Here is a 23,714-nt window from a genome sequence, read left to right on the forward strand (position 1 = left end):
TAAAAGATTTTTTTAAAACTTAATGACCAGAATCTTAAGTATTTATTTATCATATAATAATAAAGCATTTTAATTTTGTCATTACAGCCGATTTCTTTTTTTTATACGACTACTTATAACCAGGTTAAATTTAAATATTATTGAGCCCAATTGAAAAAAAAAAAAGACTTTCACAAAAGCAGTTTCTGCACTTGAGTGAACTCATACGATATTTTATGCTTAAACGGTTATAATCCATTTCGTTAAAACCAACACATGTTGGTCACAATGGACAATCCAACCTATTTCATTCAGCCATGCACTAGTCATGAAAAAAAAAACCTTGAATTATTGCGGTAATTTTGATGTACTCATTAAGAAATAATTAACTCATTAAATATATTTTAAAATGAATTTTTTTTTCAATTGTACCCCTATTAATAATTAGAAGAGATACATGAGCCATAAATCAAATATATGTGTCCTATAATAAGGACTAAAGAGAATATTTGCTTTAATTTCAATGACGATGATGTGCCTCTAAATTAAAATTGTTTTAAAATTAATGCCTTTACTATCTTTTTATTTCATCGCTAGGTATCATGAGAATATGTGGGGATTATTATCTCCAGTTTAGGAGAATCTGCACTCTTGTTGTGTGAAACAGATGTTATTCCCAACAACAGTCTCACGGGTACTTTAATAATGTTTTTATATATTTATTTAACGCGACTATATATCACATGATTCAAATTCAAAATTTTATAATAAGCTAATTTAATTCTTTCAATAAATTGAAACAAGCTTCTTAGATAATGTTTTCACTCTTTAGTTTGTTGAATGTTATGAAATCATTGTTGGACGATGTAAAGGCTGGGATACTTCAACGCCAACCGGTAACGTCAATCTTGTTCCTTAAGACATGACTAATTAGCTAATTGATTACTAATTACTAGGTGCCCTTTTCAACTTGGTCAATGTAACCTAATAAGAGAAAAAGATACATTCAAAGGATAAAAATTACGTTAAAGAATTTTTAAAACGTTAAAAACGAAAAGTTATTATCACTTTGTAAAACTTTGTCCTTACAATTATCTCATATATCCAACATCATGTTTGATTCAAATATAGTTGAGCATGAGCCTACTTGGAAGTAATTCTTTCACCATAATTTTTTTTATTCTTAAGAGTCGAGCTCTCAATCTTGTTTGAAACGAATCCAATCCCTTCCATTTAATTCAATCACTATTAATTTAGTTTAAATTTACAAATCATATTGGCCTTAACAATATTTAGCAATAACTTCTTAAAGTATGATAATGATTTTTAATGAATTAATATTATATTCAACACCTTAAATGTAACTTTTATTAAATTTAACATTTTAAATATATTTACTCTTGTAATAGTGTTTATAATATATAGTTATAGACTTATAGTTGCTTTTAAAAGTTTTAATTTACGTTGGTCAATGCCAATTTATCAAATCAGTACAAGTTGTCCACATAGGTCTTCTTTTTCTTTTGATTTTTTCCCTCTCATTATTTTGCCATGACTACTAGGCCATACACTACTAAAAAAATTAACTTTATCAAGGGACAAAATTCTTATTAAATACCTTATTTCTCTCACTAAATCATATTTAGTGAGGGATTTTGACCCTCACTAAATTTATTACAAAAAAGATTCACTAAATTTAATGAGAGATCAATATTTTCTCACTATTTGACAAGAGATTTGGTTAGGGATTATATCCTTTGCTAAATTTTAACGAGAACAATATCTCTTGTTAAACGAGATCAAATTCTGACCATATTAGGTATGAGATAGCAAGGGTTGCCATCCCTTGCTAAAAGTTTATGACAGCATTGTCCCTTGCTAATCCGACGTTAAATGTGTTTAAAATTTAACCTTTAGTGAGGAAACAATGAGGGATCGATCCCTCGCTATATATACTTAATTAGACAAAGTTAAAATACATACACACACAAACACGTTCACTAGTAAGCTAAATCTCTTTAACAAGAAAACAACGAGTAAGTTGCAATTGGATGAAGTTAAAAAAAAAATACTTAATTGATCATATACATAACTCAAGTTATAACAAACTCTAAATGTTATCATATAAGTATGCATTAAAAGAAAAAAAAAAGCATTTGCTTAGCTTACTCAATTACGTGACTCTTCACAAGCTTAAAATATATGCTCCGGAATTTGTTTTTCCTTAATTCAAAGTTTCAAAAAGCCAGGGCAGAGCTTATGTCTAATTTGAGAAAGTTCCTAAAAAGGAATTAAGGAAATTTAGATGAAATTTGTATGTTTTGTTACATCTTCTAAGAAGCACCAACACCCAATCCCCCAACAATGGACCTTTATCATATTTATCTTGCATCAAATGAGATACTAAATTAAATTGTAGCAGGAATAGAACATTACTGCAGTCCCCACCATCATTTTATACTTAATAAATAATGAACATAAAGTAACAAGAATATGTAACAAAAATAATAATATATTATTTGAGTGGTTGTTTGTTGATCCATATATACTGAATATATAAACACATCCCTCTACAACAATATAATAATAATGCTCCAAGTAAAAATTGTGCCACAACAATATCTTCCAAGTATGACAAGTCCCTACAATTGCATTGGTAATGAAACACCTACTCTTGCCATAGCATTCTCACGTGATACATTCATTATTTAATTTCTTAATTAAATTGAAAAAAATTCTATTTTTTTGCCACATACGATTGATTTGAGCATAATACGAAGCAATAATAGAGACACAGCAAGAATGGTGGACAAATTGTTTTGGCACAAAATGGATGAGTTTTTGAGGAGAAGACAGCGATTAGGGTAAAACAGTACCTTTTATTAGAGAAATCGATGACAACAGTGGAGTTGTAGGATGAGAGCTGTGCAGTTGATGACAACAACCATTCATTAATAAATATTCGTTTGGTTTTGATAACAATTTATTTGTGATTGACAACAATATATTTAGACGTTTAACAAAAAAATAGCCAGAGAGCTAATAATTCAGACAAGTTAGGTTGGTTTTTTTTTTAAATAATTATTTGTGTGGGTATTTGGGCTAAGCTAGAACCTAGTCCTAATTATTCGGTAGGCCTGAACATTAAAAAAAAAAATTCTAAGTCCAACTCTAAATTTATTCAAACTTAACCTGAATTATCGACTCTAAAAGTAGCTTATACTCATAAGAAGTAATAATCATATCTCATTATCAATAGGAAAATGTTGCCGATAAGTCTTGAAGAATTTGATAAGACTTGTAATGATCTTGATACATTCGGGTCTTATTTATAAGGTAATGAAAGAATATTTTTTTTGAACTCATTTATAAGTTCCATTGCATTAAATTTTTATTACACATAAGTTTTTCCTTTTATTTTCTATTAAATATTGGTAAGAAAAAATACGTTATTAATATATATATATATATATATAATATAAATAAAGTTAAGAATTTATTAAATTTTTTAATAAAATTAATTAATTTTAAGGTTTTACCAGTGAAACATGTTAGAAGTGATAAATAAGATACCATAAGATCTTAATTTTATTTATGGGATAGAGAGAAAGTATTTCTTTTTTATCTATTTATACAACCCCTCTCAGATCTTATGTCCATCTTCAATCTTTTGCTTTTATTAAATGCTAAAAAAGTTATTAAATATTGTAATATTTTATATTTGTAGTATATACATTTAATAGGGGTAATTGATAAGGTTAAAAATTTATTAAATTTTTTAATAAAATTAATAAAATTTAAAGTTTTTATTGATTATGGTAAAATATAATGAAAGTGATTTATAAATAAGAAGTAGTGCATAGCCAAAAGTGCAACAAATATTCCAAAATTTGTGACTGCTAATCTACTATCATTTAATACACGATTTACTCAAATATTCTTTCAGGCACTGCATTTTTCAAAACATTTGGGTTATTACATGCGCAATTAAAGGCAACATTGAAGTTGATTGTATATAATGCCATCATTTCTGGGGTAGTTGAGGATAAGTGGAGCCACTTGAATAGAACCGTTTTCACGGAGGGATTTTTGGTATATGAACCTCCGCACGTCATGATCATGAGAATATTACTCTTTCAAATAAAATTTGAATATTCAGTTAATTCATTTGGTGTTGTTGCATGTTTTAAATAATTTAGGTAAAATAACAAGTTGACTTTTAAATTATAAGTTTAAGAGTATTTAAAATTTTAAACTCATTTTTAATATATTTTCACCCTTAAACATTTAAAATCAACACAATCCACCTTGCATTTAACGTTAAGAAAATGCTGCCATGTGTTTGAACATTTGGGCCCCACATTATTAACGTAGCAGATATTTGCTCAATTTTAACGATAAGGAAGATATTGTCACGATTTTAAATATTTAAGATGAAAATACATTAAAAATAAATTTAGAATCACATGAATTCCTGAAATTATAATTTAAAGATCAAATTATCATTCGACCCAATAATTTTTCATAAGAAAAAGTTTAGGGCATTTAGACGGATTGAGCAGTCTTTATTGATTAAAAAAAATCATTATTCTTCCAAGAAAGAGAAGAGAATTCAATTCATTTTTATGGTTATTTAGTATATAATTAATATCATTAATTAATTTGGATTTCAGATGCGTCAATCCTAAATGGGATGAACCCTTGAAATGTCATATTTTTTAAATTTATGAAACTCGAAATCAAGATCATACTATTAAAAAAAATATTTGATTCTTTCCATTTAACTCAATTATATTGGTTGGATTTTCTTTAAAAAAAAACATATAGGAAGATAAATGAAGAAGCATTATGAAAGTTAAGACTAATAGTTGGGAGGTTACATTTATTTATTTCAAATTAAGCATTCTTAGTGAATTAAAAGAGTCTGTATAAGCCAACACTCGTCTAAAACCTAGCTTCAAGCTTCCAAATTAAAGTGTTGGCATGCTTCCACCAAAATGCTGAAATGTACACTTCACTTATATTAGTGGAAATTGATGTCGAATATTTAAAACAAGATCGCAACAAATAATATGTCAAATATTTAGAAACACGTATACATCACTAAAGAGGGTTTCTAGTTTTATTTTATTTGGTTTTTGGGAACAAAGATTAGACAATGACTTTTGCGAAACACATTGTCTCGTTTTATTCTCACGCTTGTTTACACCTAACCTCCATTCTCATATCGGTTCCACTCTGACTCTTCCCACTTGAAGAAAAAGAAAATTGAGTGAACATGGGGTCTCTACCTAGCTAGAAGTTTATTCGTTTGACTTCATTGAGTGTTTTCATTTCATACATATATATTTTTAGAACATATGTGCTGAGTCATAATAATATAATTTAAGAAAAATCTAATCATTGGTCCATATACTTTTAATATATTTTGGTATTAGTCCTTATACATTTTTTTTATTGGTCCTTGCTAGTTCCTTAAGTTTCATCTTTTTGCAACATTAGTTTTTATTATCATTGACAAAGTTAATTAAACATGCTGATATACACATATAACTTTGTCAATTTTGCCACTATGTTGGTAAAATTATGATAAGATAGATATTGTATCAGCAAAATGGCTATTAAACTTTCTATGTTTTGTCATAAACTGTTGCATTTTGTTCCTTCTAAAGCTTTGTCCATCACATGTTTAAGGATTTTGGTTTAATGTCTTTTTTATTTATTTTTGCATTTTATATATTTTTTATACAACTCATCATAATTTTAACAAAATCTACACAAGAAGTAGCATAGTTTATATTCACATTAGCCACTATTAATTCTTTATGATTATATTTAAAAATATAAAAATTAACATTGCAAATGGATGAAATTTAAGGAACGTAACTAAGAGCAATGAAAAAAAAAGTATAGGAATTAATACTAAAACAAATTAAAAGTATAAGAACTAATAGTTATATTTTCTTCATAATTTATTATTAAATGTATATTACTACGCATAAAATTATCCCTCCATCTTATTTTTCAAATCATTCAAGGTTATTAGTGTTTAGAAGAAAAAATTCGTTCTTGAATTAGGGTTTGACTATTGGCACTAAATTACTTGGGTGTGTCAGCATTTTCCTTTCAAGGTGATCCTTATGATTTAGGGCACTATATAAAGTTTGTGCTTAATTTGACCAGGTTTAAATAGCCAATTAGATCTTTCTTTCTTTTATTGTTCCACGAAGTTATTCCACTAACATTAATTTACCAAACATTGAACTTTCTTATTTACCATTGTAAAAGTCACTTGCTCAATCAAAGTCTCATTACCTATTCACAAATTATTTAATTTCAAAATTGGAGTTTTCATTGTCAATGAACAAATAATCTTATTAAAAATCCTTTTGTTAATCTTGTAATTTCATTGAATCCGATCAGAAACAGATCATACTAAAGATAATAAGAAAATCGATTCAAATACCAATAAATATGTTGGTTTTTCATTGCATTACACTGAGTATGAAAAATACTATTTACAATTTGTGAATAATATGGTTTGCTTTAAATTTTATACTTTTATGTTGCTACTGATTTTTTTTATGAACAAGTGAAACTAATGAAAATAAAACATACAATTAACATGTACATGTTGATGCTGATATAAACATTGAGAATGGATGGTATTCATATAGTACCATCAATATTCATGTTGATTACAAATTGATGCTGCTCTTTGTTCAACACGTCTTGCTTGGAAGATATTCTCTGTTCATTTTTATCTGTCACTTTTTCAAGAAAAAAAATGTATTTCTATTTATTTGTCACTCTATAAGTTCAAGACAACATTAATTGTTATTTTTTCAATTATACCCTTGTCTACGACTGGGTACAATTTTCACCCAAAAAAAAAATAAGGGCTCCTTAGAAAAATTAAAATAAATTTTAGTATATTAATTTCATTTTTTTAGTCCCTGTAAAAAAAATTTAAAATGAAAGATAAAAAGCAAAGAGGAGAACAAGTTTACCCACTTTTTTCTTGTTTTTTTTATGCTCAAGTTTACCCACTTTTACTTGTCAAAACATTATTATTGGGCTTTCACATTGATTTCAATATAAATAAAAGGCTAAATTATGTACAACTCCACTAAACTTTGAATTATATACAAACAATTCTCTTAATCTTTAAAACTTAATGATAGACCTCTTTGAACTTTCAGGTTTATGCAAATAACCCTTAGTTATTAATTACATGCCCCTTAAACTTTATTTTTATGTACATTTAAGCCCCCAAACTTTAATTGATATATGAATAATTTTTTAAACTTTAAGTTATATATATAATTAATCATATAAATTTTTTTATTGAAATTAATCATATAAATTTATCTACATAAATATAATAGTTTAATTAGATTCATTATAAAATTTTAAAAGTTAATGAAATTATGTATACGGGATTCAAAGTTCAAAAAAGTAATGAATAATTTAATCTAAATGCAAATATGTGCCGATAATATTAATCTGAATTTTTTTGGCACTAGAGATAAAATTTCAGACAGAATTGGTCTGATGGAATTAGAAACATTCTCATGATAAAATTTTACCTTCTATTAGACTAGTCCAAATTTTTTTGAATAAAATTTTAACTTGATTTTTAACATGACAAGATAATTGCCAAGGTTATTATTAATTGGAGGCCCATATTGCTGCTCTTTCTTTATCTTGGTTGTATTTTATGGGTCATAAAAAGCCCACCATATTCCCCAAGGCCCAAATTCACTATACAATAAAACACCCATACATTATAAATCAATATATTAATCCACCAAATATCATTGCCAATATATCCAAAGTCAATATCAACAATGAATGATCTAATGAAACATATAGTAACACATACCCCCCGGTTCAATTTGTAGGATAAAAAGAAAAAAAAATTAGTTTTATTTAAAGAGTACTTGTCAATTTTTAATGTTATTCTTTACATTTTTTGTCATTATTAAATATTTTGAATAAAAATATTAATAATAAAATTTAAGAATATTTATTAGAAATAAAGATGAAAACTTGTTAAATTTTAAAATAAAGTTAATAGAATTTAAATTTTTTCTTAATTTCGATAAAACATGATGAAAGTGATTTATAAATAAGATTAAAGAGAGTATTATTCATAGTAATATATAGGGCCCATTTGTTTAAGATTAAAAAATAATTAATTTTTAAGTAATTTAAAGATTTTATAAAAGGAGATTTATTTTGTCAATATTTTATAAAAAATAGATATTATTTTATGTTTGGTTATAATATAGTTAGTTATTTTTAAATTTTATGACATATTCATTGATTTTTTTATAAAATTGATTTATTATTATGTTATTTTAAAATTTTATGATATTTTTGCGTATTGTGCCTGTTCAAAACACTCTTTCTCATTTATTACATTAGATTATAAAGTTATTAAAAATACCTTCTTAAAAAGGTCAGAAATCTTTTTCTTATTTTAATTATTTTTTAAATTTTAAACAAACATCTTAAAAACCAAGGTACGTAAAACCGGACCGATCATTGAATCGATTATGGTACTGGGTCACGGGTTAGTGGTTTAATTAGGGTTGAACCCGAGGTTGAACCGGTGGCAAACCGGTCATGATTAAAATAATATAATTTAAATAAAAAGACATTAATTATAAAAATATTCAATTAAATCCAACCACTCAAAAGTCTAACAGTAATAAAATACAACATTTTAAATATCTATAATTACAATTACAATTCTTCAATCTCAAAAGTCTAGAGAAGAGATGAAAATAGAGTTGGAGAAGAGACAGAGATTGAGCTGAAAAAAAGACGAAGAGTCAGAGACTAAGTTGGAGAAGAGATGAAGATAGCAAAGACAGAGATAGAGCTGGAGAAGAGATGGAGATAGAGCTAGAGCCTGAAGAAGAGACGGAGACTAAGTTATAGAAGAGACGCTAATTAGGTTAGGGCGAGAGAGGAGAGACACAGATGAAAGGTCGAACTAAATGCTGTTTGAAAATCTGAATTGGACTTAGCATGCTCTACCTCTAATTTTTTATTTCTTGACTTTAGTTTTAATTTTTTTGTTATCTTATTTCTGAATTCAGCACTTTCAAAAATAAAAAATGAAAAAAAAATTCTCAAAAAAAATAACCCGATTAACCCAGTCAACCCACCGGGTTTACCGGGTTGAACCGGGTTGACCGGGTTACACCGGTTTATTTCGTCACTGGTTTAGAAGTAAACCCAGATCGGACAAGGGACCGAGTCATCGATTTCTGGGTTGACCTGGCCGGTCCGATTCGGGTTTCAATACCATGTTAAAAACTCACAGAGTAGTTTTTTTTTTTTCCAAAAAGTAAGTAGTTTTTTCTTGAAATAAGCTAAAACAAATGGGCCCATAATGTGGTTCAATCCTTAAATCCCATATTTAAAGGAAAAAAATCTCAAATTCCTTATAACGTTAAAAAAGAATTAATTAACCTTATTTTAGTCTAGGGTCATAATGTTATATTATCTTTATTTCATGTTATGTTTCACAAAAAGGAAATTATATGTTAAAACAATTCTAGCTTTCAAAATCATAAATGTTAATAATTCACGACCACTCTAGTTTTTGTTTGTAGTTTAAGATACATTGGCTATGTCCAAGCAATTTATTTGTCACAATTGGAAAATTTTTGTTTTAAGAAAATCTTAAAATGCTCGTCACCACAAAAAGAAGAAGAAGGAGAAGAAGATTGAAATGCCATGTTTATTATTTTATTTACTTAGATCATGAAATCATGTGCCTCCTATCTGAGATAAAAAAGCTTAAATTTTAACCATTTTGCAAGGGGCTAACACTATTATTTTCTTTTATGGAGCATAGTATTTTTTTATTAGACACAATCTTGTTTGATATACAGTTAGATATTAAATGTATACATTTTTTTAAAAATATTCAAATTTTGGTTCACTACATTTTAAGGAACTTATTTTTTTCGCTAGTTCCAATCCCATTGGTTATTATTTTTAAATATAGTTTGAATACTTAATTTTATTTTAATATTATAGGATTCTTAAGATTCAACCAGTAACTTTTTTATTTTCAAGTGAGTTCAACTTCAACCAGTATTTTTCTTGCAGTTGAAGATGTAGTGAAACGCACCCTAGCAATTTATTTATTGAGTAGTTAAATAAAAAAAAAAGCTTAAAAAATTGGAATGCAATGTATATGATTTTATATACATTAAGACCATATGACATCATGTGTCTCATATTTGAGATTATTTAGGCCAAAAAAACAATATTTGAGATTAAAAACAAAAATTCTAATTTCACATCTTTATATTTTATTAAATAAAAAATTATTTTTTAATTTTGGTGAGATGGGTATACATTTTGGGTGTGAATTCTTTCCAATTCCTTCTCATCCTCTTCCATTCTTTTTCCTTTTTAATTATTAAATCAATATTTAAATGGTTTAAATTTAATCTCTTATAAAATTATTATTAAAATATCAAATTATAAAAAATATAAATAATAAAATTCAAACTATTAAAACTTAATAAGAATAATTTAAAAATATAGTAAAAATAAAATAAAATGAAATATTTTGAAGAAAATTAAATTTCAATTATTTAAAATTTTAATCTAATAGTTAAAAAAAAAATAAATTAAAACAGGTTGAGAAGGAAGAGGGGAGACCGTATATTCTGTAGGTTGGCTTTGCCTTATTAGCAAGGGAACATACAGACGGTTCTGGAAGGAGAAGCTGATTATTGTAATCGTCTGGACTATAAATTTGTGAGGAGGGTGACGTGCGAATTTTGTTGCTCTGAAAATCGCTTTCTATTTATTTTCAATCATCGAAATAAAAATCCCTAGACTGCGAAATGGTCTTGATCCAACAGGAAGAGGTTGGGACTGAAGAGAGAGTTGTGAATCTGTCTGAATCTGCGGAAACTGCAAAATCGTCAGCCTCCTCCAATGTCGATGACAGTAAAGAAGCTTCCGATGGCTTTGAAACCGCCAGCGACACTGAACTCGGCGGCGAGGTGGAGGAACGGGAACAACAACATCAACATCAGGAGCTGGGGATTCCTCCGGGAACTGATTCTTCCGAAGAGGCATCACACGATGAGGAATTGAAACAGGTTGTGTTTGGCGGTTCTGAGTGTTTCCTTAATTGCGTTTTTGAAAATTTCCTTTTTCGTGAGTGGTTTAAATTTTTGGTCGTCTTCGACCGAAAAAAAATTTGTTTTTGGTCATCACTGATTACCGTGGTGGTCACGTTGTTAATTGTGTGATGTCCTTTAAACCATTCGTGAGGGCGAAAACATTGCAGAGTTAGTATTTCAGGACATACCCATATAAATGACATAATCTAAAATTACCAAGGCTATTAAATCTAGGAAGCATTTGAATATCATACTGCTAGTGCCAATCTGGAATCATGTGATGATGGAAGTTCTTGGGCTTGTCCATAACTATTACTGCCTTAAGTGTTTAACAATTAACATCATCCTTGACCTTTACTAATTTGTTGTTCGAGCGGCAACTTACATGTTATGAACTAATAAATGATGAAGAGTGAAGTGTTGGGATTCTAAAGCTGCTAAATTTGTTCTATGGAAACGGTATTGTTTAAGCTTGGTCTTTTGTAAATGCCAATTTCGAAAATAACAACCGAATTAATTAATCAAAGCTGATGGGCACAGTGCATTTGAATTTAATGGCTGACTATGTAAGCCACCATTTATTTTCTGGTATTATATTGGTGATGATTCAAAAATATGGTTTGGACAGATAGAAAAATGTTTTTTGTTGTATAAGAATGGTCGGAGATATAGAAGAAGGGAAAGAGAAGGAAACAGAAGGAGGGAGGGATAGATAGAACAAATGAACCGGCGTGGTGGGGGAGCAAGGAAACTGAACACTCAAATCTTCATCGTTCCAAAAGCCTAATTACAACTAACCCAACCCGTCTAGTTATAGCCTAATACCCTTGACCTTAATTAACTAACTAATCCTAACTACTAGTTACCTCTTAATTAACTCCCTCTTTATTTATTTATCACAAAAGTTTTTCTTTGAATAAGAGGAAATGGCTAACTGAGTTTTATTACTTTCTCTAGCAGAAAGCATTGGCTCAAGCGAATGATGCAAAATTAGAAGGAAATGAGCTATTCGGGGATGGTCAATTTGAGGAGGCACTATCAAAGTATGAATTTGCTTTACAAATGGCTCCAGATATGCCTTCATCTGTAGAAATTCGCTCAATATGCCATTCAAATCGTGCTGTATGCTTTATGAAATTGGTATGTGCTTCTTTTATCTTTTCAAATAATTGCAGTCATGAGCACATTCTTTTATTTTTCTCTTTCACGCAGGTTAAATAAATGAAGTACTCTCGATCAGCTGGACAGCTTATACCTAATAATGTTGTATCTTTTTTATTGATCTTGCTAAGTAAAAGAAATAACTTCTAAACTATGGATTGATGTTCAAAGTTGGTATTACTCCCATGCTTATCTAGATCTGTAATCTGTTTGTTACTGGTTCAGAAGTAGGTATTAAGTATTATTTGCCCAGTTTATATTTTTGATGAGGATTTTTTTGTTGCTTTAGGATTAATTGAATGAGGTTTTATTGAAAATTGACTGCTTTGTGAGAATTTAACCTTGGAATTAATTAATCTTAATTTGTTTTACATAAAAGAAGAATTAATTACGGACCAAGGAAGATACAAATGCAGAGGATTCGGTATCCTCCAAAGAATATAAAGTTCAAAATGAAAATGCAGAAAACAAGTGGAAAGAGAACGTGATTGAAGCTGCAATTCTGAGAGCCCCTCTGTGACTGTGTATCCAAGGGGAACAGTCTTAAAAATTATTATATGTTGCATGGAAATTAGATGGTTGCTCCTTTTAGACCACAATATAAGTTGCTTTTTAGAAGCACCTCTTGGTCCATTATATAGGTCATTGGGTAAATTTTATGTTTGTTTTTCCATTTATACCCTTGTTATTTTTTTATTCCTTGTCTTTGAATGCTCCATATTTAAAGACACATGTTAATGAGAACTCTTAAAAGGTTATATATGAAAAATTGTGGACATTTTTAGGAAATTAAGGCTTCAACTAGCATTTTCCGTAAGTGTGAATTAGTGTCTTGTATTATGGACTGGAGGGAGTATTACTTAATGGGATCAGCCGGAGTGAAATCTAATCCATTTTTTTAAAGTGGTCTGTATAACTTATATTCAGACAATGGAAGTGGAGACTAAATCACTTGTGTTGGTTAGAAGGGCAGCCTCAACAACCATGGTCGTTTTAAGTGTGATATCTTTGTATCATTCTTGTAATTAATTAATTTTAAGTTTGATACCACTTTCCTTTTAATTTCTCATTTAAGGATTTTAATTAATTGCCTCAGGGGAAATATGAGGACACAATCAAAGAGTGCACTAAGGCATTGGAACTCAATCCTGCATATCTGAAAGCTCTGGTGAGAAGGGGGGAGGCGCATGAAAAGCTTGAGCATTTTGAAGAGGCCATTGCTGGTGAGTTGAAATTTTTGTTTGATCATACTGAATATTGTGGTACAGTCCTTTTTTTTTTTTAAAATTTGGAACAAGAGCGGTAGCCTGAAGTTATAAGTGGAATTGAATCTGTGACTTCCCACTTATAGGGGAGCTTATGGGCCACTAGGCTAGAAGGCTACTGGTGTGGTATAGTCCTTAATATATGTCTTAGCTCACATTGTATTAGTATGCAATTTACACAGTAATGGGAGAATGTACAGTTTTTATTGTTTGTTGGACTTGATCTAACTCTTTTCCTTTCACAATTACTCTTCAAATTGGCAGATATGAAAAAGATTTTAGAAATTGATCCCTCAAATGATCAAGCTAGGAAAACCATTCTGAGATTGGAACCCCTGGCAGCAGAAAAGCGGGAAAAGATGAAGGAAGAAATGATCGGTAATTCTTCTTTCCACTTTTCCTTTCATGTTTATAATCTGCGTGGATGGGAAGCTTTTTATTTTATTATATCTGTTCTTATTGTATTGTTGAACTTTGTAATTTATTCTCCAATAGGACTTGCTTCATTCTGTCCTCTTTCTTTCTCCTTCCCTTCAAACTGACATGGCATGATATCTATAGTTCCAATGTGTATTGTGAAAATGTTACAACATATAGATGAAAAGATATGGAAAAAGGAAAAAGAGAAAAAAAGAAATCAGACCTTTGATGATATAATTGTTTTAACAATGGGATCTGTGGTTGCCTCTTGTCGAGAAGCTTTTCAAGCACTGGGGAGTAAACTGGTAATTATGAGAAGTAATCTGATGACTAATTTTAAACATTATGCAATTTATGGATCAACCATGTAACTCAGCTAACTCTAGCACTTGAATTTCATCAAGGAGTCATGCTCTTTAATGAACGCTCAGGATGTCTCTTTTGTCTGTGTTCTTTGCAATGGACACTCTGTTAACCTTTGTTGATTGCAAATCTCGAGGGAGCAACTTTATGCTGGTCTGGTTTAATAGGTGTTGGACATCCTTAAAACAATTAAATAATTTGTTCTGTTGGCCACTTTGGGATTTACTTTAGATAAATATGATGGCCTCTTATCTATTTGCCCCCCTTTTACAAACTGACAGCACTACATTGATTACCAGAAAGTTAGATAACAGGCCTCTCATCTGTTGTATTTAATGACCAGTATATAATTAAACTAATCTAAGCTACCCGGCATTTATTTCAGCATTACGTGATTCTGAATGTATGCTTCGGTAACCTTTGTTAACACTATTTTCTTTTGGGGCAGCTAAACTGAAAGATATGGGAAATTCTTTGCTGGGCCGCTTTGGGATGAGTGTTGACAACTTCAAAGCTGTTAAAGATCCGAACACTGGTTCCTACTCTATCTCATTCCAACGCTAAGCTTTTCTGAGACTGGTCACGTAGTAGCATTAAGCCAAGAAAGGTGCTGGCTGGAATATTACAGTTGTTGGGCTTTATTGGTCATGCAAGATGATCGGCAAAATGCTAATGTTAGCAGAATGGGCGAACGTCGCTTATATTTATATCTGCTTCCTTTGGGAATTTGTTGATTGATTTATGAATTACGATGTCAAAGGATTGTCACAGATTAGTCTATTACTCTCTTTGACATGTGCTTATATGTTTCAGGGTTTGCGAGCACCTGTTAATTAATATCACGTTGAGAGTTCATATGATTAGTTTTTTTTTTTTGGGGTACTTTCGATTTTCCCTATCATCCTGGCGGTTAAAAAAAAAAAAAAAGATTTTCCCTATCATCCTTGGATTTTTCATGACTGATTGTTAAATGTTCTTTATTGAATGTTCTTTTCCCTGTTATTAATGTTACTTCTTTCACATAATTTCTATATTTTGGGAAAAAAAGAATGAAACGAAAATGTGATTTGTGGATTAAAAAAATTGTTAGGGGATGATAATATGAATATCAATGTTAAATAGTTTTTGAAAAATTGCTAGAAAACCCCTATACAATGTAGAACAATGGTTCTTTCTTATTCTTTTTGCTAGCACAACGGTTCTTGTTGACTCATTGGCTGGTTGGACCCTGATTTATAGTTGGCGACCTTTGTAAAGCTTGCTGCTGCTAGCATTATTGTTGATAATGCTACTACTACTACTCTTATTTACTAGCACTGTTACGATTACCGTTATAGATTTTCCTAGAATTTGGTGGGGTTTCCTGTAATTCATATGCTCCACCCGATTTAATGAGATAAATGCTTGTTTGGATCTTTCAGGTCATCTTTTTTTATTTTTCATCTTGCTAATAAATAAGGTCATTATTGGTTTATTGGTTCATACATATTTAATAAAAGTCTACAAAAAGTAAAACTTTCCAGTTTTCATAAGCAATGAACAATGTGTCTTGTTTTGATTTCCATACAAAATACATGCTCATAGTCCAATTATTTATATGAATATGCGTATCTTTAAGTTACATTCTTCATAGATTAGGAATTGTACTCCAAGGAATGCAAAAAAAAAAAAAAAAGAATTACTTGACTAATCAATGCCGCAAACTAAGTAAGTGGGGAGCATTGTTATTTTATAATTTTATTATTAATTTATTATTTAATGTTTTTCTTAAAATTTCATGCTGGTGCATGGGAGTTAGAGTTTAGTTTATGTTCAGTTTTTTTTGGGCCTTAAGTTTATGTCTAGTTTAAATTACACAAAAGCGTTCTAAGCGTTCTCTAAATAAAAAGTTACACAAGAAAAATTTGGAGGACCAGACAGCTGCGAATATAGTTTTGAGTCTCCAAAAATAATTTCCAAGGTGCTTTTCTTTATGTGTAAGCAATCTGAAGTCTTTATTATGATTTTATCTCACCGAATAATTTGTACTTTCATGTTGCAGGAGATCTAATATTCATTGCTTCTAAAGCCTCAAACTTTAGCACACTCTGTCTTTCGAATTTCAACATAAAATATAAAATACTAAGATTTTTTTTTTCTTCCTATGTTTCTACAACAGATATAAAGTTTCAGGAGGCATACATACCATTTACAAATTGTGGATAAATGTTTTGGAACGTCCGCATGTGTATTTGTTGATTCGAATTAAAAAATAATAATAATATTCTGTCATTTTATACAAGACCAATAAAAATATAGAAACAGATTTAAAAATTTAGAAAATGACAAAAAAAATTACACGAAAGGAGAATATTGTTCAAAAAATAAGTTTAAAATCTCAGAGCTTCTGAATATACAAATTAGAAGTCGAATTACTATTTAACTCTTTCATAAAAAGTTACTAATCTATAGTACCATAAGGAACACACACACACACATAAAATTTTGTAAGCCACACTCTGTACAAGTTAAGAATAATGACGTTATTAATTGCGTCTCATACTCTCATGTGAGCTACATGAAATTAAAAACTTGACTAATCAAGTGATTTGAATCAATATATTATAGTATCAACTAATGAGCTTCATTGTTTATTTATTATTTATTGACGTTTTTTATTTATTTAGTTTTTCAAATTTCATCCTTGTACTTGAGGTCCCCCCAAACAGAGAATAATTTGTAGGACCAGACGAAAGGCAAGGTACAAGGTTTCTTTTCCAGCCGCGAAGGTGTAAGGTTGAGCCCTCAAATTAATTTCCAAGGTTCTTTTCTTTATGTGCAGGCAAGCTTGAGTCTTTCTTTATATTGTAATCTTTTTTTAACACATCTTACATGCCTTTGTTTACATATTCAGATTTGATATTCATTGCTTCCCATTTCTTCTTCAACCTTGAGCAATCTATGTTCTTCAAATTTCTTCTTCTGTTTCCTCCTTTCGAGTTTCAGAAAGAAATCATTCCAAATCAAACACTTGTTCATTCGTCCAAGAACTTGTGTCTACTCCATCTCTCTTCACTTTCCTTGTTCCCAATTCAGGTCAAACTTGTTTCCTTGTTTTCTACGTTTCCAAAAAAAAAAAAGTTGACAGTTTTCTGCATTATATTTGCTTTCTTGTCAATCACATGTTCATAAAAATCTAAAAAAAGAAAAAAAAAACTTGTTTGAACATTTTTTCTTGCTGCTGCTCATCTTCTGCATAGACAAAGTCTGCCGCTTTTCTTTGTTATCAATATTGCATATAAAATCTCAAAAAGGAAAAAAAAATTCTTTACATTAATTACTTGGCATCGTTTGCATCTTGTTGTTGGAGATCCAATATTCATTACTTCCTATTTCTTAAACTTGTTAGCATTCTTAAAAGAAATCATTCCAAATCAATTACATTCATTTACTGAGAAGTTTTGAATTCAAGTTCTCGTGTCTGCCATATTTGTTCACTCCTTGTTCCCAATTTTCAAGTTTAAACTTGTTTTGTTTTTTTCCACACACGAGCAACTTTTCAAAAAAAGAAAAAAGTCATTTTCCTGCATCAACTTTGTTGTTTTATTGTCAATCATATTCCTATAAAAATCTTAAAAACCATAAAAAGCAAAAAAAAAAAAAAAACTTCAAAGTTTTTTTTTTTAAGCTGGTGTCTTGTTTGAAGAGAGTTTGTTGTTTTTCACTGTGATTAATCGGGTATAAGAATCTACAAAAAAAAAACAGAGAGAGCAATTTCCTCATAAATTTTGGAAGTCTTTTCATTATATACTGTTTACGAGAGAGAATCAATAATGTTGCAGGGTAGAATCTGTTTCTTGATAGTGACAACTTTTTAGATGTGGAATAATGAAAGGTATGAATTGCATAATTAATCTCTCCATTTCTTCTCAATCACAGAACTGAACTTGCTTCCTCAAACCTTAAGCTAGGAAGGACAACCACAACATCGCCTCTCATTCACTTTGAATAAGGTGTGTATATGCAGTTTTATAATGTAGCTTTTGCTTCTTTCTTACTGTTTCCCTTAGTGTTATTCTAAGAAAATCACAATCAATGACCTCTTAATATAATAAATTACTTTGCAGAATGGAATAATTTTGATATTGTTCTGCAAGTTAATTTTTTAAAATTATCAATAAGAGAATTGATTGTTATTAAAATGCAAATGGGACTTGTTTTTTCTTAAATGAAAATATATTCACCAAATTATAACACTTGTTATTCTTTACCACCAAGTTATTTTTTTTAAAATTATTAATAAGAGATTTGATTGTTGTTAAAGTTGAAATAAGATTTTTTTTGTTGTTGAATGAGGACTTGTTAATAGAATACATATAACATTCTAAATTTTTCACACTTATTTTTCGCAAATTATAGTTTAATAAACTATTTTAAAAATTTTGAACTCTTAACATGATAGAAAAAGAATTATTCCTATAATAAAAACATTTCACAATTATAGTTTACCATGATAAAAAGGGTCTATCATGTAGAAAGATTTAAATATAATAAATTTACTTTACCACAGTAATTAAGAAAAATAGTCCATTAAATATTTCAAGTGTACATCCCTATTAAAATTGCAAAACCAAGGTCAGCCGAGCAACACTTCACAAACCATGATTTTACTATAAATACTCAATTTAGGCCTAAATATACTTTTTTAAACACTGGTCACCATAAAACAAAACTACCACATATGAGCACACTTGATCAAAATTTTACTTCATAAATACCCAAGGTCAAGAAGGACAGACAAAATTTTCTTAGAATGTAAAATGCAATAATTCATAAATAAAATATACATGCTCAATATATATATATATATATATATTCATTCTAAGTTGGCATAATATACATCTTAATCAAGATAAAGAGGTTGAATTAGAAAATGGTATCTCATACACTGAATAATGCCTTAGGTATTTCTCTAGCCGAACTCACTCTTAAAAAATTTATAACCATGTAGAATGAGACTTAAAAGTCTCCATAACTAAATATTAGTATGTAATAATACACATGAGGCAATTAATCGAGTGATTGCAAAGTGGACAAATAAAACAATTATTTTCAAATAATCTGAATAATTAGTATGATTACACCTTATATCCCCTCCTTATGTCATGCTTAGATGCTAAGTCACCAGGCCAAAGGTGAGTTGGACTAAGCTATATGCCACTTATTGGGTCTAATAAGGGCTTACCATGTGGTAACTCAATTGAACATAAATCTCTACAAAACAATTTTTAATACACCTCAACCAGTCATACATTTATAACAACTACATAGAAATCATTTGGCACATTTTTATATCAATCAAATAATTATCTCATGTTTTTAGTAGTGCCAATATTCACAAAATATTCATAAATATAAGTTTAACCTACTTGGCAATTATTTTTAGATAAAAATATGCATGTATAATATTTCTCAACAAAAATCAAGATTTTTTCAAATAACAAAACAAATGCATAATTAATCATATACACATATACCACCCACATTAATATGATTACCTCATGTCTTGAAAAATATGTTCTATTCGTACAACACCTCTTTCACCACTCTCTTAGACAACAAAATCTGCATAACCATTTAACAATATATGTATAATATTAATTTTATAATACTAAATATTAATTTAATAAATAATTCTAATTTAAAGAGTTTGAAAGTTAGTGCCTCATTTAATTTTTTTTCTAAATTTATTTCTAAAATTCCTATACCTTAAGAGATTAGACCTGAGTCTTAAATGAATCATAATATTAAAATTTCATTAATATTTTTTTTTCTTTCAAAAATTCATCTAAAAATAAATTAAAAATTTAAAAATTATCCTCAAGCATCAAATTATCATTTCATAGCCTTAGAAACATTTATTCATACTCAGATAGATATCTAATAATAAAAAATCTATCCCCACATCTCATATCCAACATAACCTCAACCATATAAGTCTATAATTTAACTTAAATATTCTCAAATCTAAGTTCCAACCTTAAAAAATATTTTATTGCATTTATTATATATCCAACAATCTCACATTTATTTTTAAATTATCATAATCTCATATTAACTATCCTATAGAACAATTCTAATCAAAAAATTTTCTTTATAAATCAAAATAATACTACTGTTAGATATTTCTAAATGAGTATAAGGTATTTATAAAGAAATTTTGGAGAAAAGGAATCATTATAAATATCTAAATTATCTGAAAAGCTAAAACCTTGCTTGAAAAAAAAAAGCCACACTGATGAAGGAAAGAGAAAGGAAGAGGAAGAAGACAATGAGAGGTGCGCAGAAATGAGAAGCGAAGAAGGTATTTATAATAAGACACGGGTCTCACAACTATTATTATATATATTTTTATTATTTTTTAAGGTGGGGATAACCTTTCGGCTTGTCCCCACATCTATTTCTTTTCTTTCTTTTATATTTTATTTTTATTTATATATTTATTTATTATATATATTTATATATTATATTATCCTAAAATAAGCCTTTCTTATATGACTTTAAGTCTGAATTTAATCTATAATAAATGTCTAATTATGTGATAAACTCTGAATAATTTCAAATACAAATTTATCTATAATAGACCTTAAAATAATAAGAATTCCAAATTTTGAATCTTCAACAAAAACTTAAATTTCACAATTTATTTATTACCTAAAAATCATGATGCTACATTTCCCCATTCCTTTTTACAATTTTGTCACCTAAATTTTATAGTTAATAGCTTTAAACATTACATACCTATGCAAATAAATATGGATAATTATCCTCCTAATATTATCTTTAGTCTCCTAAGTGGCATCACCTGGGTTGTGCCCTTCCAGATCACCTTCACAAGTCAGATGGTCTTATTGTGCAATTGCTTATCCTTAACATCCTTAATTCGCTTTGGTTCAAATATAAAAGTCAAATTCTCTCTAAGTTCCACCTCTTCTGGTTGAATTAAACAAGGGGGTTGATATTGTATTTCTTCAACTAAGACATGTGAAACACATTATGAATGCTCGCAATTTTTGGAGGTAAGGTGACTCTATAGGCTACTAGCCTAATTCACTCTAAAATCTCAATTCGGTCTAACATAAGGGTTATTTACACTTTCTCTGATATAATCCTCATAAGGGACCATCCTAATGCTAGAATGATAGCTATTATTGTAGGCAAATTCAACTAATGGGAGATGGCTATCCCAACTTTTGGGTAACTTAATTGTGTAAGCCCTCAACATGTTCTCCAGAGTTTGAATTGTCCTCTTTATTTGTCTGTTAGTTTGAAGATAGTAAGCGGTGCTAAAACTCAACATGGTGCTTATAGCCTCTTGCAGTGCACCTTAAAAGTTTAATGTAAACCTAAGGTTATGATCCAACATAATCTTGGGTGTTTCTATGTAGCCGAACTATCTTGTTAATGTATATTTCTGCATACTTTTCTAATGGATAAGTAAACCTGATGACAAAAAATGTGGGCTGATTTGGTAAGTTGGTCCACAATCACCAAATGGCATCCTTACCTGACAATGTCTTTAGTAATCCAGTAACAAAATCTATGGAAATATCATCCTCATTTGTTACGTAGTCTCAACATGTGTCATGTTATCCCCTAAAATCCAACCCCGTCCCAGCTAGGGAAAAAGGAAAGATAATGAGCTTGATAGCTAGCTAACTATATTGTCCTATATGATGACTATAATATGATGACAACATCTTTTCAACCTACAACATCATCAACATGCATACTAGCATCATTTCAACCTATAAGAGTATTACTCACGTATTGACATTATTCCTATCTACAACAGTTTTTTAATATATACACTTTGACCTCCAAACACAATAGTTTAATATAATAAAATTTGATGTGTGTGTGTATATATATTTATACCAATTATCATTTCTCTCGACACAATATAGTTCTAGAACTTCACTTCCATAGGCCAAGATGCTCATTTTTATATACAATGTATTCTTGCTAGAACATCGTAACTTCTTCTAGTAATAAATATAACTTACAATTTAAATACTCAAATAGTTCAAACATACAAATACAAACACTTGATCCTAATTATCCTATTATAATGATTAAATAAACCTGAACAAAAACATGATGCATAGTTAATTCATAATATTATTGCCACAACAACAATAACAACTCTTATTCTATAGACCTTAACAACATAGAGTTATTCATTTTTGGCCAATTTGCCAAATCATCATATTAGATTCTCAATCTCATGTTCTACCCTTGATCCTCATCATACTTGAATTCAAATGACAAAAAAAAAAATCAACTTCCCCTTACTTCTCTTTGACCCAAACAACTCATTCAAATCATTGACATCTTCAATTTGCTATTGATTAGGGTTTCTCTAGACTTTCTAAATTCCAATTCAAATCCAAACAAGTTATTCTAACCAATTAGACTTTTGATTCAATCTTATTTAAACTTGAAATCATCAATTACAACCACTACCTCTCTTACCATATAAGTTCAAGGGTGACATCCTATTTTTCAATGATCTATTCATGTCCCAATCCAACATTAGGGATGTGACAATGGCCAATAACCAATACTTGTTTGGAAAATATTTTCCTAAATTATTATTTCTAATCCTTCATCTTACTCTATCCATATAGATAAGTATACTACTCATGCCTAGCAACTTTTCCTTATATATTTATCTACTTATGCTACTAACAATGATTTAGAATCCTGAGATTTCTCAGGAGATGCACAAACAAAATTAAGAGTGATAAAATCTTTTCTAGCAACCTAAGGTTATGCCACTAGTTGACATTTAGTTCATCTCCACAATTACATCTATATCCCTTAATGGTAGGAAAATCTAGTTACATTTAGCTTCTAAGTTGAGATATACCTTAATGATTTTCACAAACATATTGGCCAAAGTAGACACATTCCAAACCCAAGGTAAGGCTTATACAAGCAAACTTAAATAATAGATATAAATCCTAGATACTAACGAGCATGTAGTGCTTAAATCCAAAATGTACTATGTACCGAATGGGGCATTTGGTTATACCTAAAAGCACACTTAGAAAGTTGATGGTTTCCTATGAGAGCCCAAATATATGGTTGAACTTGTTGGGTCTTCGATCACTATCTTTGGTTTCCTAATTACAGCAAATCAAAATTCTTAGAATCAATTTTAGTATTTTCATACTATAGCTAATTGGCTTTTTAGGAATTAGAAATGTTATTGCTAGTAATTTCAAATCCACTATCTAGTCACAGTAAGAGGTCAGCTCTTCCAACTTTAAAATATTAGAGGGGGATTCTTTGGCTTGGCCTGGTCTTTCCAAGAAAG

At 29.3% G+C, this 23,714-nt stretch overlaps 1 protein-coding gene across 2 annotated transcripts; it reads left to right on the plus strand.

Moving 5' to 3' along the window:
* The first annotated feature begins 10,703 nt into the window (after nt 1–10,703).
* LOC129287644 (uncharacterized) lies at nt 10,704–15,216 on the plus strand. Of its 2 annotated transcripts, none has more exons than XM_054923866.1 (5): nt 10,704–11,120; nt 12,102–12,284; nt 13,402–13,528; nt 13,835–13,948; nt 14,802–15,216. In XM_054923866.1, exons 1-5 carry the CDS (start codon nt 10,860–10,862, stop codon nt 14,915–14,917), a joined length of 801 nt encoding a protein of 266 aa, XP_054779841.1. In that variant the 5' UTR covers nt 10,704–10,859; the 3' UTR covers nt 14,918–15,216. The 2 variants fall into 2 exon arrangements, with proteins under 2 accessions (XP_054779841.1, XP_054779842.1); XM_054923867.1 differs by having other exon boundaries at nt 10,705–11,120; nt 12,105–12,284.
* Nucleotides 15,217–23,714: the final 8,498 nt, after the last annotated feature.

Source organism: Prosopis cineraria, unplaced genomic scaffold (assembly GCF_029017545.1).
Source record: "Prosopis cineraria cultivar Desert tree isolate PC_DT_omini unplaced genomic scaffold, ASM2901754v1 PC12, whole genome shotgun sequence".
NCBI classification, from domain to species: domain Eukaryota; kingdom Viridiplantae; phylum Streptophyta; class Magnoliopsida; order Fabales; family Fabaceae; genus Prosopis; species Prosopis cineraria.

Excerpts from the sequence above, each read along its gene's own strand:
- LOC129287644 (XM_054923866.1), top strand. The coding sequence starts at position 10,860 with ATGGTCTTGATCCAACAGGAAGAGGTTGGGACTGAAGAGAGAGTTGTG. Across the intron at positions 12,285-13,401 it reads CTGTATGCTTTATGAAATTG|GGGAAATATGAGGACACAAT; the intron begins GTATGTGCTTCT and ends TAATTGCCTCAG. Across the intron at positions 13,949-14,801 it reads GATGAAGGAAGAAATGATCG|CTAAACTGAAAGATATGGGA; the intron begins GTAATTCTTCTT and ends CTTTTGGGGCAG.